We start from the raw sequence: 19,437 nt of genomic DNA, 5'->3' as shown, positions 1-19,437 counted from the left end.
GGATGGACAGACAGATGGGATCCACTAGCCTGACCACACCTGAGGCTGTAGCATCTGAGGCTATACTTCCGCATGACCTGGAGTTAGCTTCTGAAATCTCCCCCTGAACGCTTCCCAATAGCCACAGTGCCCCCAGGCCAGCAGTCCAGACCCCATGCTCCCTCCGTGCCAGGCATCATGAGATCCAGTCCACCCCAGAGCCCTGTTGTGACATCAGGAATTTTTCCAGGCCTTTCCAAATCAATATTTCACCTGGAAAATGTTCTACTTTGTCAGGGTGCTGAGTGGAGAAAAATGGAATAAATTATTCCAGTCTGATGCCTTCTTTTTTTCCAATAAACCCCAATTTCCCAAATTATAATTAAAAGGAAAATATTAGCGCACAAACAGCATTATAACATTGAATTGCTGTACTTGGTGGAGTTTCCTCTCTAAATCCACATCAACAGGCAATTTAACAATAGGAGAAATCTCAATGGGAGTTCAACAGATGAAATTAACACAGCACACAGCTCTGGACTAAAATATTTATTTGCCCATGTAATTGCTTGCAGCCACCCTTGTGTAAAAGCCCCCATCAGATTACAGGATTTGTTGTATGTAAATTGAAGAATAAATGGTTGGTAGCACCTTTCAGCTCTGTGATGCTGGAAATGAGTTTTTTAATAGGAAATTAGATTAGTAATATTTTAGTCAACAAAAATGTGGAAAAATTCTGCATAAAGATGAGAAAATCATTCATGCACAGAGACTTTAGCATCAAGAGTGAACAATTGTTGAAATCTGTGAATGGTTATTCACAAAAGAATTTCTCGACATTTCTCCTGGCCAAAGTCCAGGGCAGAAAAAGAAAATGATTTTCTTTATACCTTTATCACGAGATTCCACCACAATGCGCGTTCTAGATAACCATAGTAGAGTCCCTTCCCGCAAGCTCCCAACATTTTGTGTGTAACCTGGAAGCTTAAATCAGCTGCAGAGGTAATTACGGTGCTTCCTGCATCCTAATACGTGGGATGTGGGCTGCATTGTAAGAACATTAGCTCATGGCCCCTGCAAGGCCAGAGATGGGGATTCACGGGGTGGGGGAGAGTGTCAGAGGGAGGGAGGCGGAATCTGGGGTCTGGTTTCCTTGCTCCAGCAAGGGGACCTGGCTGTGTTCTGGGAACCAGGGTGAGATGGGCCTTACCTGTTGTTCTAGGCCAGAAGGAACAGGGAATTTGATACCAGGGTCTCACTCTCAACCCAGGAAAAGCGGAAGCCAGGACAGAGCACGCAGTCCCAGTGAGTGGAAGAGACCAGGGCAGAGAGAGCAGTACTTAAGGGCTGGTCACCAAGTCCCCGAGAGCCAGGCTGAGGAGAAGCAGAATTAGAGTTTTCATTTTTGGAGACCACGCCCAGAAGGACCCCTGCAGCAGAGACAAATCTAGGCTTTGAAACTAGTGTGTGAAACTCACACAGTCAGGGGAGCTCTAGGAAAAGAAGAGAAAGTTATGACTCTCCCACAAGGCACAAGGTCTTCTTGGAAGGGGCCTTGCAAGGGAGGGGCCTGGAACTGAAGCTTCGTGAGCCGCCCCGTGAACCCGCCTCTGCCCTCAAGACATCCCTGTGAAAGACAGGAAACCTCTGTGGGCCTGTGACTGACCGTGGCTGGGAGAAGATGACACCAAGAGATGGGTTATCTTTCTTCACCGAGGTTGGGTGGTGCAGAAGGAAGGGGCAGAGCGCTGGTGTCTGGAGCTGGTCCTGGACGAGGAACAGAAAACCGCTGCAGGTGGCCGTCCAGCCCTCCTCCACCAGAAGCAGGGAGTGGACGGTGTGGGCTCTGTCAACAGGCACAGGCCTGCAGAAAGCTGCCCCACTCCTTCTAAATGGCCTTTCAGAGAGCTGCACTGAGGCAGCAGCACGACAGAGAACCCGGTAGAATCAAGGCCAAGGGAGCCTGAGAAAGGGTGGTTCAGTCTCTAATTTTGTCTGGTTGGGAGCATTGGCTCTAATGGAGAGCCACACCACCTCAGTCTGAATCCTGGCTCTACCACTCGCTAGCTGTGTGACTTTGGACAAATAATAAACCTCTCTATGCTCAGTTTTTCACATCTATAAAATGGGTACCATAATAGATAGCATCGACCTCGTAGGGCTGTTGTGCATTAATGTTTATCTCAAGCACTTAGACCAGTCTAAGAATAAATACAAGCTATGATTATTATCTGCTCCTTGTAAATGATAATTATGCAGATTGATGGATCTCAAACATGTGTACCTTAGCATCAACCGGCAACACTTTTTTAAGTAAACTTTTTATTGAAATATAAGGTACGTATAGAAAAAGCACACAAAGCATAACTGTACAGCTTAATACATTTTCATGAAGCAATAAGTGATAACACATGATATTTGTCTTTCTCTGTCTGACTTACTTCACTTAGTATGATAATCTCTAGGTCCATCCATGTTGCTGCAAATGGCATTATTTCATCCTTTTTTATGGCTGAGTAATACATACACAATGGAATATTACGCAGCCAATGTATCTTTTAAAAACAATATCTGGCACAGTGTGCAGCCCATAGCACCTGCTCAGTGCCTGCTGAACTGATCTGAACTAGTTCTCCCCCCTCATTCAGAGTGAAATGGATTCCATCGTGTTGCCTTTCTGCACTGAGATTAGGCAGGGAATTACAGGATTGACGAGCTGCAAGTTTCCCAAAGAGTGTGGACTTGCTTTAAGTTAATCAATGAATCAAGAACATTGCAGGGAAGCTGCCAGAAGAGAAGGCCCATGGAGAAAACACAGAAACACAGAGTACAAGCTTCATCCCCGGGGAAGCAGACAGACCAGGGGGACCATAAGACCTGAGCACACAGAAGCACGACCAACAATGAGACGCCAAACGTGAGAAGTGCCCAGTGGGCAGCATATGTAATCGAAGAGGTGTGTGTGGAGAGAAATCACAGAGCAGCTGGGGGAGAGTTTTATAGGAAGGAGACAGGAACTGAGTTAGACGTTGAGGGGTGAGCTGGATCCGGGCAGGCAGAATGGCTGGTGGCGAGGGCAGGGCGGAGGGGGACCTTTTAGTCCAGGGAACCCAGATCAGACAGGAAGGAGGGATGCAGTCTGATGGGAGGGCAAGTTAGAGATGTGACCTAGAGGAGAAAAGGCCAGAAAGGTGCGTCTGGGTCATGGAGAGCCTTGATGTCAAGCTAAGGAAGTTGAACATTTTGTCACAGGCCATGAGGCTCCGTGGGTCCCTTGAGCTGCAGAGTGACTTGATAACGTTGATTCAGGAAGGTTGGTCTGGCTTCAGGTTACGGTCCCAACCGGAAGCTCCCAGTGCAGATGGCACCGAATAATCTAGCAAGTCACCCTATGGCCATAGGACAGCCTGGTCCTGACCAGCAGGGACTATTCACTGTGTTCCTCAGCCCTGGTGCGTCCACCTGCTCTGGTCGCTTCTCACTCACAGTTGGACGTTCCTTCTACAGGCTTCTGTGTTCTCCGAGGGGCCCTTCTCACCGCAAGAGAAACAAAACAAAAACGAAGGCAAGAAGGAGCCATTTGAGAATTCTTGCAACATCTGTGCAAGCTGGGTAATGGACAAATATTCTTACCTGGGACTGAGCAGCCGAATCAGGAAAATTAAAGAACGAGTAGACTTAATAGGTTTTTTTGGGGGGGGGGGGGTCCCCCCAGCCCCAGACAGTATCCAACCGTTCCCTGCAGTAGACAATTAAACTACTCTAAAACACAACTACTTCCCAAGAAACCAGAGCATCTTAATAACTCAAGGAACTTAAGCAGAATAATAAGCTTCAAAAACAAATTATGATTTTGGAGTTATTTAAACAACTACTGTATAAACATGTTGGGAAATTTCCTCCGAAGAGTAACAGACCCAAAGAGGGGTTGTAGTAAATATCCTGAATGTCTCCACCCAGCCCTCAGGAAGCAAGGGTCTGTCACTCATCGGCAGGCCGGGCAAGGTGAGCTGGCTCTTTTGGGGACAGGAGTGGTGGCCTCTGCTCCTGGGGTAAGAGTCGAATCCATAACACAGGGAAGAGTTTTGGGTGCGGGGTCCCAACCTGGATGCACGAGCTCTGAGCATGTGATGAATCGGAGACCACAGCTTCCAACAGTCAGTTTCTACAAAAGGCATCTGCTGTTTTTCTCTTTCTGACTTACTTCACTCTGTATGACAGACTCTAGGTCCATCCACCTCGCTACAAATAACTCAGTTTCGTTTCTTTTTATGGCGAGTAATATTCCATTGTATATATGTGCCACATCTCCTTTATCCATTCATCTGTTGATGGACACTTAGGTTGCTTCCATGTCCTGGCTATTGTAAATAGAACTGCAATGAACATTTTGGTACATGACTCTTTTTGAATTATGGTTTTCTCAGGGTATATGCCCAGTAGTAGGATTGCTGGGTCATATGGTAGTTCTAGTTTTAGTTTTTTAAGGAACCTCCATACTGTTCTCCACAGTGGCTGTATCAATTTACATTCCCACCACCGTATGCTAACACATATATGGAATCTAAAAAAAAAAAAAAAAAATGGTCATGAAGAATCTAGGGGCAAGACGGGAATAAAGACACAGACCTACTAGAGAATGGACTTGAGGATACGGGGAGGGGGAAGGGAAAGCTGGGACAAAGTGAGAGAGTGGCATGGACATATATACACTACCAAACGTAAGATAGATAGCTAGTGGGAAGCAGCCACATAGCACAGGGAGATCAGCTCGGTGCTTTGTGACCACCTAGAGGGTGGGATAGGGAGGGTGGGAGGGAGGGAGACGCAAGAGGGAAGAGATATGGGGACATATGTATATGTATAACTGATTCACTTTGTTATAAAGCAGAAACTAACACACCATTGTAAAGCAATTATACTCCAATAAAGATGTTTTTTAAAAAGGCATCTTCTGGAGGAGAGGAGGGAACAGGAGAGGGACCAGTGGGTGGAGGGTGAAGAGCCCAGTGACTGTTTAAGATCCAGTTTTCTGAACATCCCTGCAAACTCCCTCTGAGCCCCATGGAGAGAAGGGGGCTTCCAGGAAAATCTGAAGGAGATACTCTCACAAAGGAATCTGTGAAGAAGAAAAACTACTACCATTTGGGGGGCACTTAGGTTCTAAGCATGGGACTAAGCAGTTGTGTTATTGATAAATCGTCTTAACAACCCTATCTGGTAGGTACTGAAATGGGGTACTGTCCCCATTTCACTGATGGGAACACTGAGGCTTGCAGGGGTTAAAAGCCAAGATTATCCAGTGAGTAAGTGGCAAAGCTGGGATCCAAACCCTGGTCAGCTGACTCGAGCCCATGCCCATTGACACTGCACTGATTTGTGTCACAAACAAGAATGGGGGGCAATGGGGAGGGACGGTGAGCCCCAATGGGAGGTTGAGGGCCCCCGGAGACCATGGCCTCGGGCACAGGCACTGGTAGACCCAGAGAGGGCACCAGCAGCAGAGGCAGTGGCTCCTCAGCGCCGCAGACAAGAGCAAAGCAGAGCGAAGACCACGAGAGAAGTGAGGGTCCCAGGGACATGGGGGCCGGGTGTCTTCAACGTACAGGTGGCAGTAGAAGTGATGAATAGGAAGGGGACAAAAGAGAGAAGAGAAGAGGGCCCAGGACATATCCCAGAGGAACACCAACATTTCAGGGATGAAGGTGGGGGTCAATACTCCATCCACTGAATTTTATTAAAACATGTCAAATTTCATTAGGAATAACTCTCAAAGTCACTCAAGAGTCTAGGAGTATTTGCCTTTTTAAAATTTTTCTACTTCAAACGTACCTACGTCTGTTTCCTTATACCTTGCTCTGTCTCTCTTTCTCTGTCTCTCGCTCATTGTTTACAGAAACACTACACGCTTGCTTTAAGTGCAAAAAGGGAAATCAGAAAGACACTACAGCAAAAACTTCAAGTCCTTTAAATAAAGTTTCAGGCGAAGCATTCACTCAACAAACATTTATTGAGTGTCTACTTTGAGAAAGAAGCCAGGTTAATTTCATGGTCAATTAATTTCACGAAGTTAACCTATCAGAGGTGATGGATGTAGTGTCCTGGGTGTCATCTGGGGACAGCAAAGTGTGATCCAAGCCTGGAACACGTTTGGAGAGATGCAGCTGAGCTGCTTGGTCAAACCAAAAGACAGTGGAGGCTGGGTCACCAAAGAGGGCTTGCACAGAGGGAACGTAAACCAAAGCCAGAAATAAGCCTGAAACACAATGCTGGGATTAAACAAATCCTTGAGGTTAACTGGGTGAAAAGATCAATGTGGAGATTTAAGCATCAGAATCGGGCCTCAGGGCTCACCCAAGACCAAGGGTTCAGGGTGCACCTCTAGGGTCTTGAAGGGATCCAGCTGTTTTTAAAACAATGGGCCAAAGTCTCATCTGGATTAGAATGGACTCGAGTCCTGCATCGTGGATGGATCACTGTGCAAGGTGTTGCAATATCTCACCTTCAGATTCACCAAAATGGGATTTAACATGCGTGTCCCTAAAAGTCTTAGTATTCGTGGGTTTTTTCCAACTGATGGTCCCATTTTCACATGAAAAACCATAGATCTTAGCAAAGATCTTGCTTTAAGTGCTCCCTCTGACTGTTATCAGCAAGTCCCCATTAGAATAAGACTGTGTTACTCGCTGGAGTGTTCCCAGCATCTAACCCAGAACTCGGCACACAGTGGGAACTACAAACGAGTGAGTGAGTGAATGAATGACTTTCCCTAAACTGACTCCACATTACACATTGTCCATTTCATGCCTTGTAAACTGGCATCTTCTTTAAAAATCAATATTGGCCTCTTCATGGCCTTACAATTACCTTGAATAGATCACACAAACAGGATATCCATGGCTTTCAATTAATCCAGAGGGAGCCCTAAAAGGACTTCAGATGGGCAGCGGAAGATACTACCACAGTGTATGAAGTAGCCAATCAGAGATTAGAAGTCCCTGATGAGCCATCCGCTAATGAATGGAGAGAACATTTCCTGGCTTACGGGAAGGAGAGCTGGAGCCAAGGGAAGTGCCTCGTTCAGCTGGATTAGTTATTGGAAACTCGTTTCCTTGGGCCAGCCGGTTCTTCCAGACGCGAAGTCTGTGGCTGTCTGCGTCTCTTCCCCAGAGGCACGGATCAGAGGAGAGGGCCCGGGGGCATCAGCTGCTGGCTCCTGCTTCACAACCCCACAGCCCATTTAAAGGAGCAGAGGATGGACACAGCTGTACGGTGAAGCAGCGGGCAAACCCCAGAGAGCCTCCTGGAAGAGGTGCCCCATCCTTCTGAGCCGCCCAACCCTGCCCCCTGCCCTGAAACACACCCAGTAACCTCCTGTGTTTCTCTCCAGATGCTGTGACTGTGTTTGATTAGGATCTGGAGTGAAATAAGCCACTGGTTTCATTGGGAATGTCTCAGAGTAAAAGTTTCTTTCTATGCATAATTAATATTCTGCCTCTTTGGAGATAAATTTTATCTATCCAACTCTGTAAATGGATTGTTTCCCCTTGGCCATTAGTATGTCATCTCTTTACCAAAAATAAAATAAAATACAAAGAAAAAGGATAGGTAAAGAAGAACTCACTAAAAATGATTTACATTTTTATTCCAACGTGAAAAGCTTAAGAATGTTTTTAATGCCTGTCCAGCTTGAAACCCGCTGCAAATGTCTTACAATATTTTGTAACAGGCTTTTCCCATCTGTGCTGAAAACAGCTGATGATTTAATGCAAATTGTTATTGTGTTTTTGCACAATCTCCCAGCGATCTTTTCTATTTTGTATTAGCATTTGGGAGTCTCTTTTGCATCTGCTTCAGAAACTCGCCTGCTAGGACTGGCTTTCTGTTGTGGCCACTCTGTGTTCTAACGCATCCTGCTTTCCCCATGGTTCAGACCCTTATTTTATTTTTTTAAATTTGTCTGCCTTTAATCTCATAGGACTCTTTCTTTTCTCAACATTAAAACCTGGCTTAGAAATACATACTTTCTGGTCTAAGAGGTTTAAATAGTGAAGCAAAGGATCCAAAGCATGGATCAGTAGTTACCAACAAGGGACCCAGTGGGGTCTGCAGTTCCACACGCAGGCCTGGCTGGTTGTCTATTTCAAAAGGCATTTTTGGACTAAAGTAAACCATTATAGAACCATTATATTTATCTCACATAATGTATATAATATATGGACATATGTATTTGTAAGTGTACACAAATAGTATTATGATTAATAAAATTTATTTTCAGGGCATTGTTAATTTCCTAACTCTTTATGCATTATATTGTGTTTCTTTTCCCAATGAATGAATTACCATCAAGTAAGGAATTTTAAATTGTTAAAAACAAAAAAACCATCCTTTTGATAAAACCCTTATAACCCCACAGGTTCAGGACAATGGGTTCCACATTGTGATTGGGCTGTTCACCAACCGGCAAGTCACAAACTCTCGGAATCCCCATTTCCTCATGCGTAAAATTGGACTCTCATTTCCCTAACGTGCTTCACAGGGTTTGGGGATGCGAAAGAAGAGAATGCTGTACAAATTGTAAAGCACTACACGCATAAGTCAACCCAGTAATGTGGGAGCCACAGGCCGCTGTGCCCTCTGATGGGCACAACCCAGTAATGTGGGAGCCAGAGGGCCGCTGTGCCCTCTGATGGCTGGTTCAGATTTTGTGTTAACGCTTTGGTTGCTTGGACCAGAGGGCGAGCTCCTCAGGCTCAGATGGGAGGCAAGCCATGCAGATAACATTAAAGAAGGCTTGGAAATGGAGTTGCAAGTCAAGGGCATGTGCAGGACAAATTCACTTGGAGGCCCCACAAGCCAAGTTCAAAGCTTTGCATGATTCCAAAATACCCGGCTTTCAGGGCAAGTCCTCATTCCAGCTCTGTCTGGGTTGTCAGGCTAATGTTTGCTCCCATTTCATCCCAACATGAACAACCGTGATAAGTTTGTTGCCACTGACAACGAGAGCCGAATAAAAGCAAATCAGATATGAGCTGAACCCTGAAACCAAATCATTCACCAAGGTCACGATTGGTTTAGAAATTTGGGCTGTTTCCTTCCTGTCCCTTGCCAGCAATTTATGGCACTTCCCCCTTGTAGTTTGCAGTCGGCTGGGCCCTGAGCCACGTGAGACTGTTTTTAATGGCAAAATCTTCAAAGTTGTACTTAAAATATTTGCATCGTAAAATCCCTCATGGAAGCCAAACTTCAGTTTCAGAAGGAGCGTCCTAGCAAGCAGCAACCTGCCTTCAGAGAAGGGAGAAGGGCTCCCGCCCTGACACCACCTTCCAGCCGCTGATCCGAGAGCTGATGACACTCCAGGAGGAGACTCAGATCATCACGAGACTTTGCAGAGATGGGAACAAGCTCCAAACGGTTTTTCTAAGCCAACGACAGTGCAAGGTGACTCAGCAGTTAGTTGAGCAATTCAAAAAAGCCCTTTTTTCACACATTTAATTGATCCTGTGAGGAAATAAATGTTAAGGATGAAAGATGAGTAATTGTTCGGTTTCACAGTGGGAAGCCTTAGTCCTTGTTTCTTGCACTTTTCTCCCGTGTCCGGAATGAAATAGACACATCTAGGGAGTGACAGGCCAGCGCACAGATAACTCGCTTTAAAAAATTAAAAATGAGGAGATAAAAACTGATCGTTGAAATTTAAACTCAGAAAGGAAAAAAAAAAAAAAAACCTCACGAGGAAAAGCGATTACCCTCTTTAGCAAAGACGTTTGATCTTATCTGACTCATAATGGAATCTTTTATAAAAATCAAATTCTCCACTATAGGGTTTAATCTAAAAAAACTAAATTTATGGACAAAGGGCACCCATCGATTTTTCCTTTGCTGAATATGAAAGCTGAGGGAAAAGGAAAAGGAGGCAGAGGAAGATGTATGCTGACTGGGAAGATGATGAATTTTGGAGGGAACAACCCATCTAACGGGAAAATAAGCTCCTTCCGTGTGGAAGGCAATGATAATCCCACCTTTTCTCTATGAAATCTGAAGTAAAATATCAGTTTCTTGTTCCAAAAAAAAAAAAAAGCTTATGCTCAGAATTACAACCTTCATCCTCCTTGCACTAAAAAAAAAAAAAAAGTCAATTTAATTCAACCAGCTTTGTGATCTAATCATTACTCAGAGCTGAAGATGGTTTTTCCATTAAAGTCTCTCCATCATTCTCACTTTCTGACCTGTGAACATTCTTATTAGCTGCCTTATTAAGATGATATCCTGTCTCTGAAGTAAGAAAAGATTATCTCCTTGCCTGACATGTCATTGTCAGAGTAATCTTTGTTAAAAAAAAAAAAAAGAAGAAAAGAACTGACTGTTAAATAGACATTTAAATGTACGGCACACCATGTCGTACAAGGACATCCACGATGGGACAAGCATGATGGAACCTCAGTCACTTTCTCTGCCAGGACGAGCAAACAAAGCCAGAAACAAATTACTATCTGCTTAAGCTCAGGTTGATATCAACTGGAGGTAAGACTTGGGTTTTAAGAATGAAATAAGGGACACATGAAAATAACCAGCTAAATATAGAATTACGTACGCATTTCACATCTGCTGCATGTGCCTGTCATGTGTATACACGAACAACGTCTACTCTCTAATGAAAACAATCGGAGAAGGGGAGCAGCCCAGGAGATGAGTGCCCTTTTGGGGTAAATGATGTGGACAGAGAAGCCTCCGGACCCCTGGTCTCTTCTTCCCTCTGGCCTCGTGTTCAGACTCATGGTGGCAGATCATGACAAAGCCCACTGCCGCCTAAGTGGTGGTCAGCAATCTTTGCTTATTTTCTGCCCTTTTTCAAAAAGGGTTTGCAACAAAACCAATGGCCCCCACTCGATGAAACAAAATTCATTTGGTTTACCGTCTCGGAGTTGACAGATCTGACTTCCTTGGCAGAAAACCTGAGGAGCCCGGGTCCATCTCTCCTTCCTTTTAGTGATACCTGGGCTCCGCTCACCTCTGAGCTGCCTTTGGTCTAACTGACTCCAGGGAAAGGAGGTGGGTGGGGTGCTTGAGTTACACAGACTACTGCTACATTATATAATGTTGTTTTATAATGTATAGTTACATATACATATTTATAAGACTATCTATAGTCCTAATGGCCTAAGAGAAGCGATAACAGGGGGACCACGTTTTCTGAGGGACAGTTGAGTGCACCTCCATCCTTAGCTGTGTGAGGGCCTCGGGGTTGCCACCTGCACCCTTTCCTGACTTGAGACTTCTCCCTGTGGACACACTCTCCCTCTGGTCCCAGCAAGTCCTTGTGAGATGTGCTGGAGCAGAGACCAGTTCATTTAGACAAGATTGCTTCATCGGGCATATTCTCACTTCTGTGCTGACCCACATCTATTTCTCCTCCTCTTCTCTGTGTGGCTCAAACTGTCAGTTTTAATCAACAAATCCTCTGTGATTTAGGCTCCCACAGCATTCAGTACTGTCTCTCTTCTCACTGTCAGTTGAGATAAATAACCTGTGAGTTTTGGCATTTGCAGCGGGACTCCTGGTCAGCGAGAAAATTAACAAATCTGTCCATCTTCGCTTTTCTACTTTCCCACACCTTGTAGGCGTGTAAGAACCAAAGACGTGTTATCTCCTTGGCTTGCTATACACCTCTCGTTACTAATCTGGAGGTGACAGAGTTTGGATTTAGTGGCAGCATAAGGGTTGTTATGACAACCAGCTGATGCTCGGCCCTCCATGGGAGGGCATTTTGGACAGGTCTTTGCAAAGCCTGCCCTTTGGGTGGCGACCACGACCATAATGGTGCACAAGGCCCACCCAGGGATCTAGTGCCCTTTGTGCCTTCAAAGCACCATACAAATATTAACGAGTGTCCCTCTGGAAGAAGGAGCAAAGCCTCATTGTGTAATCTGGGAAGTAAGAACCAGGCTAGTTTGGAAGTCAGCTTGAATTTGGACTTCTCTCTGCGATCGAGGTACACATGGTTAGGACTCAAGCAGAACATTCGCCTTGTTGAAATGGTCCATAGTGCAAAGGGCAACAACGGAAATATTACATCGCTCCCTGTATAATTATTCTTTTATTTATTCTAGCGTATCGGTTCCTTCCAGTCCGAATTTCCCGGCTGCTTTGGGCAGCCTGGGCCTTCCAGTGGACTCATTAATTAGGTCTTTCTCTCTTCCCTGTCCCCTCTCCCCTCAGGTGTTCAAATAAACAATCAATCACCCACTTCCGTGTCTGCACAGACAGAGATGAGGAAACTTTCAACTTTCTCTAAATATGGAAAAAAAAAAATTACTTCTGCTAGTAGACTTTAAAAAAAAACCCAGCTAGGAGAGTTTTCACAGGAATACTACAGACACACAGAGAACAGGAAGAAATATGCCTTTTATTAGAAGTCTCATATGTACAGGGAAAGCTGTTTCTCACAGCACAGGGGAGGCGGTGAGGAAGAGCAACTCTCGTCGGAGGTCACCACGCTTACACTGGTCACATCATTTCAACATCGCTATGCTCCGTGAACAAACAGAACCATTACACAGAAATGCAAAAGAGACGCAGGTACGGGGATGAACCCCTCACATATTTTCTAAAAAGAAGTGGACACAAAAATACAATGTGCCAGTAAAAATAAAAAATAGGCATATCAGTACATGTCTTTTTTTTTCTTTTTTGTTAACACACAGTATGCTGAGCTTTCATCTCAAGCTTTTTTCACATCGGGATTCGCAGGCACTTTAGCAATCCAGCCACGGTTTACAACAGGATGTTCAGACCAACAAATGAGAAGATGGGAACACGGGAGTAACCCAGGTCCTCATGACCCGCACGTACATTAACATATTGACACCAGGGCAATCTTTTGTTACCCCTGTTTGGGGACACCAGAATGTTCTGTGGGATGTGGAACAGCTTTCTTCTTATTTATTTACCTTTTCTATTTCATGGCAGAATTATCTAGAAACCTGGATGACATCACCAGGCAGAGAGACAACAGGTGGATGAATAGACAACCATCCATCGCAACCGACTTTCAAAACCGGAGAAAGCAGATGAGGTTCTGGAATCCCAAAATGAGTGTCTGACTGATCCTTGTTCCACGCTATGCCCTTCCTGCCAACTCATCAAACAAAAACTAATTTAAAAAGAATGGCTGGGATGTACTGGGCCAGACGCTCATCCTGGGAGAATTCTTTCTTTCCTTAGCTACCACCCACCGTGTCGTGACACACACTGGGCCGGCGGGTGGGCGGCCCCCTGCCCCACCAGGGCTGACGCCTGTCTCCCCCGTTCCCCACGCAGAGCCATGGTGACTCAACACACGTGCGAGGATCAGGAGTGAGCAAGGGTATTTATACACGCGACACAATAATCACTTTATTGGTAACACTGAGTTATAAGGCAGTTACAAAAGGACCCCCCCTGATAAACAGACAGTGTTGGAATATGGCTTAGCTTCTTTTAGATGAAGGAACTTTCTTGTTGCAAGGAGCTGAGAAAGAAAAGGGAAACCATACTGGTTACAAAGGATTAAAAATGACTGTGCCGGGAAGTACCATGGAGTCCCAATTACTGGTGTATGTCACCCACTTTCATCCACCAGAGATGGAGATGTCACCTCACCTAAGAAACTTAAAGGGAAACAAGAGGGATCAACGTCACCCTTGACTTCAGGGTAATCTGTTGCCACAAGCTGTACGGGGCGGTAACACGAAGCCACGACGTCTCCCGGGCTGGGCCAGATTCCCAGTACCTGAGAGATGCAGAGCGTATGATGCCTCGAACAGGTGATTGTCAGATGGCGGGAAATCCTTCCATGAAACAGACACTTGGGACACAGTGGCAAAGACATTTAAGGCCTTCCATCGAATTGCCCACACTGCTTAAAGGCACTAATACCAGCAACAGAAATATTCCATACTACCCCCGAGGTTTCAAAAAAACTCCCAAAATACAAGTCTTCACAGGAAAATGTCCTTTATTGCATGACACGAAGCGTCTGCCCTCCTCCTGCTCAGGAGTAGAAGGGCCTCCCTTTCTCAGGAGTCTGGAGCCTGCTCAGCCTGGCGACCTGAGACGGGGAGGGGGGCACGTCCTGCCGGAAGGGCCCCTTGGCGGGGACGTGACTGGGGTCCTGGACTTTTTTATATGAGTCATAGTTGCTGAGCCCCTCGGGGGGAGGGGGCTGCTTCTTCACCTGCTGCTCTTTCCGCCTCTGCTCCTGGCGGAGGAGCTCCTGGGTCTCCAGCATGACCCTGGCGTTGAAGCCGTGCCCGCCCAGGTAGCCGTTCCGGGAGCCTTGGTAGCTGGAATACCTGGGGTTCTCCTTGGCACTCTGGAAGCCTTCCCCAGGGGAGTAGTTCTGCTCCCAAGAATCCTGGGAGACGGAGCTGGCATTTTTCCTGCTCTGCCTAGAAAGCAAAGCCCAAAGGTGAGTGTGAGGGTTGGGAAAAGGGGAGGGAGAGAGACGGAAGGAAGGAAGGAGTGAGGGGGCAGGGCTGAGCCGAAATAGCATTTCTATATCCCAACAAACATTACAGTAAGTCCCATACATACGAACCTTCAAGTTGTGAACTTTCAAACATGCGAACGTGCGTTCGCATGTCCAATCATGGAAAGTTACTTCACGCATCTGGCGTACATTGTCACGTGCGTGCCTCCTCTACAAATGGCTGTGCTTTTGTGTACTTTACTGTACAGTACCGTGTAGAGTACAGTAGTACAGTGTCTTCATTTCAAGCCCAGGATGTCCGGAAGCAAGCGTAAAAGCAGCAGTGATGTAGCTGGCACTGCTGTACTTTTCCAAGTACTGTACTGTAAGGTTAAACATGCTTTCTTTATTTTGGGGGTTGGTTTGTCTTTTTATGTATTATTTGTGTGGAAAGTATTATAAAACGATTACAGTACAGTACTGTATAGCTGACTGTGTGAGTTGGGTACCTAGGCTAACTTTGTTGGACTTAACGAACGTGCTCTCGGAACGGAACTCGTTCGAATGCAGGGGACTTATTGTATTTGGTTCCAGTCACGTGCCAGACACTGTGATAGGGGCGGGAGGATGAAAACATGATTGTCCCTGGCAAGTTCAAGTCTGAGACAAGTCTGCACAAACAATGGCTACACAGGAGAGACAGCTAACAGATTCTGCAGCTACTCAGAAACAGGGTCCCCCATCTGTGTCTGGGTGGTGCTATCTGTTCTGCTCAGGGTGACAATATCTCCTGCAGTTTAGACTCATTGGCAGAACGCTGTTAGGGGTATTAGCGATTTGGCAGCTTCTACACCAGCAATAATTTCTCGCTTTAGAACATTACAATTCAATTCTAAACAAGCCAAACAAATATTTTACACAGCTACCACCATCATGCCAGAGACGCCAGCTAATATGAAGTACGTGTGATGGATTCTGATTTGAGTTCAGTTATGAAAGATTTAAGTCTAGACTGCTTTATGATTAAAAATGCAACAGGCAGTCCCTTAAAGCCCCGGCTCTTGAGTTGTATATGTCAGCAACTGACACCCTTCGGAATACATGTTCATCAAGATTGCAGAACCTGGACGTGTGCGGAGGAAGCACTATTTTCCTGCCCACGGCATCCTTACCCAAGCCCAGGGTAACCTACTCAACCCATTTCCTGTCACCCCAGGATGGGGAAATAAATCAGAGTCCTATAGAAATTTCAGCTTCTTATCCCTTCTGCAATAAAGTTGCACATCATTTTCAGGAAACATTATTGTTTTGAAACATCTTTAATTTACTATCAAGTCTCTAGATGCTTTTATGAATTTACAATAAGATTGGCTATGATAAAGTAAAACAATTTTGTGCCAGGAAGGGAGACATGCCCTAATTTTTTTGCCTTAAAAATGGAAGAGAAGGAGCGAGAATTGAGCCATAAAACAAAATATATTGCTCCATTTATCAATAAGAAAATCATTCGGTGCCAGTACGTATTGTTCAACCTTTCACATCAACACACACAACATGACAGAGTGTTCAGAAAGACTGGTAGAGGAAAAATAAGGTCTATGCAGCGCTCGGTCTCCCACAGGAATGAAGCCATTTGTATTCCTGAACATTCAGAAGTGCTGTCAACATGGTTTGGGATAAAATCTGCCCATTTTCCATATGACCTAAAATGTAGTCAAGGGTATTTTCAATAAGAAAGATGAACTACTGTCCAGAATCCTCCCTGGATATGACTCTGATTAACTGAACAGTCTACAGTATATCCATCCTTTTAATGGGAATTGGACCATGTGTACAGTCAGCCCAGGCAAGAATCCTTATATTTGATGGAATAGTTTACTTGCCTAAAGCACTGATTACCTTCACTTAAAGAGTCATAAATTAATCTGCTCAGAGCAGTGAATGATGGAAAGTGCCAGCATGAAACCAAGGGATTTGACATTAATCATGAAACTTTAATTAAAACAACAAACTTGTTACTGATGTTACAGCGACAACGTGGGATTCCTCCACGGGTTAGTTATCAGTTTAAGGATAACCGGAAATAGGCTTCTTCATCCTTGGTCCACGGGGATCCACTAGCCCTGTCCATCCCCGTCTCCAACTCCACGATGCCGGAGGCTTTGCTCCACGTACCGGAAGTTGCATTTTGAATCAGTCCCAGGAAAACAGAGTCTTTGTGTATTCAAACACATTGAGAATTCACTAACGGTTTGTTCAGGATGGAAATTATGACGATGTGGGAGAAAGAATTTCCTGAAGCTAAAATTTTCTTCAAATGAAGCAGTTTAGAGAGAAGGAAGAAAACCTCCCTGAGGTTCGAAGTAAGACACTTGAGGAAAGTACATACACACAGATATGTACACATGGACGCATGGACACACGTACACACACACACACACGCTTCCTCAGAAAGGAAGCTAGCGTAGCAACAAGCTCTTGATTAAAGAGGACAAGAAATGAGCAGGTTGTAGAGAAACACGAGCAAGCAGCAGACAGAGTTTCCGCCACTGGAAGATGAGGCGCGCAGGCGCGGAGCATGGTGCGAGAGAGGCTGGGCGTCCCGCGGACACAGGTCCAGCCCTGAGTCTGCGCGTGTGGCTGTGTGAGCCTGGGGGAGTTGCCCTCCCTGGGCCCAAGGTGCATCATCTGTGAAACAGGCATAACCTCTAACCTCATAGGGTTCTGGGGAGAAATAAATGAAATCACAGACGTAAAGTGCTCACAAAAGTGTGGCATATAGTACACGGTTCACTACTGGGTGACTTTCAAGTGACTTTGCCTCCAATAATTAGGCTCTGGGTTTGGGAGGGCATCTTTCTGACCAAGGGAAAAAAATAAACAAAAAGATCAGCTTTCTGTCCTCTGTCTGAAGGGTTGGTAGAGATCAGGGAGCAGAGAAAGGCACCAGGGACTAACTGGAGAACCCTCACTCGGGGAAGCAACTCACAAACACGTCCCAGAGTTAGAATCAGAAGCAAGCTTTCCACTGTCCCAGCATTGCTCAAAGGCCACGAATAACCACAGGAGCAACAAAGCATCATTCCTTCCAATGAGTGTCTTTACAGTCAACACGCAGGTTTGTTGGGTCCTGGAATGCGCTCACTGGACTCATGCCTCAGTCGACCCAAAGCACAGACCCTGGTGTGGCAATAACTGCCACTTAGTGATGATGCCTGAAGACCACTGTCATGTACAGGACACCCAGCAAAGCCCCAGCGCCTGAGGAAAGCCGTCAGTCACTGCGCTGAGGAGGACACACAGGGATGAAGAAAGACAGACCACAGCTGACAAGGTGAGAGGCAGTCGAGACACGTAATAAACGGACCTGTGGGGGAGACTGAGTCAGGGCGTGGAGACACAGCTGGGAAGCAAGGTGGATGAGCAAGAAGCCACCCATGGCAGGAGGAAAGATGCAGAGGAAAGGTAAAGAAAAGCATTCAACAAAGAATCTTGAATATGCTTTTCTATCAGTGACTATGACCCAACATACTTTTCTACTACTCAGATTTAGAGCTGCCTTTTGGATACTAAGGAACTAAGCTAGGCATTTTTAAAAGGATTTAAAAAAAGAAAGTAAAACAGAAAAAAGAAAACTAATTTAGGAATAAAAAAGAAACCCTCCTCTGATTGAGAATTCAGTGTGTGGCCACTCGTGTCCCCTTCCCCCCGATCTCATGTTACCACCTGGCTAGTGTTTCTTCCTGACATTTCACAATGCAACCTGAAGTCTGCCTATAGGTTTCCTTAATCACAGTGAGAATTTACAAACCCCTCTGGTGCGTATACATCCCTCTAATTCAAACCACCTCACCTAGCGCGCCTGATACAGAGTCTCGACCATTTGTTTTCTTTTATGCTCCACTTTGCAACTGGACTCTTTGTGTGCGCGTGAAATCGTTTTGGTCTCAAATGCCACAGCAACTTGCTTAGACCAAAGTCCGCTAATTGTCCACATCCGAAGAGCTGAGGTCAAGTGTCTTTGAAGAATATCACATGTCAGAAACGGGGATTTCGCCTCCAGCTCGTGCGGGTCACAGCCCCCCCTCCGATCTCCAGCCTCTGGCTGAGCGAGGTTCCCTGCAAGGAACCAAGCTGTGTGCAAGACCCCGCATTCCTAATTCCCTCACTCAGAGATGCACGTTGAGGAATTACAGTTGACCCTTTAACTGCATGGGTTTCAACTGCACGGACCCACTTATACATGGATATTTTCCAAGAGTAAATACCTCAGGATGACATGGTCTGTGGTTGGTTGAATCCATGGATACAGAGGAGTCGTGGATGGAACTGTGGATGGAACCATGGATACGGAGGGCTGACAATAAGTTATATGCAAATTAACCCCCCCACCTGTACTCGCTAAAAGAAGTGAATGTGACGTACAGGCCGACCAGCCCCACTCACCTAAACTCACACAGCTCTTTAATTTTAAGATTTCTACTTTTCTCCTATCCGCACAGAATAAAATGGCTAATAGTAAGGGAGTTATAAACTACCAGAGGGAAAGTTCTGGTTCTTTAGGGAAACACTAACTGACAGCAATAGTCCCAGCAGCAGCAAGCCTCTGGTCCATGGAATTACAGGTGCTTCTACCTGTGCTTCAGGGGGAGAGGAGGGAGAGAAGCACAGAGGAGGAGAGAGCTGGAGAGGGTTAGGAATGGAGATGGAGAGGGGGCGCCAGGATGAAAGGATCCGTTTGGAGAACTGAGCGACTTTGGAAGGTGAGCAGGAGAAATCCGGTGCACCTGCCTCTCTCTGGTCCTCTTCCCAAGGATGGGGCCCCAGAGTCTCTCCTCCCACCAGGCCCTCCCACCCCTATCCCTCCTCCTCCCCTTCCCTAGTCCTGGCCATTTCCCATCTCACTTTCTTCTTACACACGCTTTATGAGAGCTCTCCTCCATTTCTTACAAATACTCTCAAACACAACTAAAATATAAGAAGCCAAACATGCTGCCAATAAGATAAGA

The 19,437-nt window shown here is 45.7% G+C and overlaps 1 protein-coding gene across 21 annotated transcripts in view; it reads right to left on the bottom strand.

Annotated features, from left to right (window-relative positions):
* Positions 1–12,365: 12,365 nt before the first annotated feature.
* Positions 12,366–19,437, bottom strand: part of PARD3 (par-3 family cell polarity regulator) — a 625,186-nt gene continuing 618,114 nt past the window's right edge. For all 21 annotated transcript variants that reach the window (XM_082385261.1, XM_082385255.1, XM_082385273.1 and 18 more), the window contains one exon: positions 12,366–14,408. In XM_082385261.1, the coding sequence (XP_082241387.1) occupies positions 14,012–14,408 (397 nt within the window). In that variant the 3' untranslated portion in view covers positions 12,366–14,011. The remainder of the gene's footprint in view (positions 14,409–19,437) is intronic.

This window comes from Balaenoptera borealis (genome assembly GCF_965194805.1).
Source record: "Balaenoptera borealis genome assembly, chromosome: 3".
NCBI classification, from domain to species: Eukaryota; Metazoa; Chordata; class Mammalia; order Artiodactyla; family Balaenopteridae; genus Balaenoptera; species Balaenoptera borealis.
Note: the sequence above shows the minus strand (reverse complement) of the source record. Positions and strands in the feature narration are given on the sequence as shown.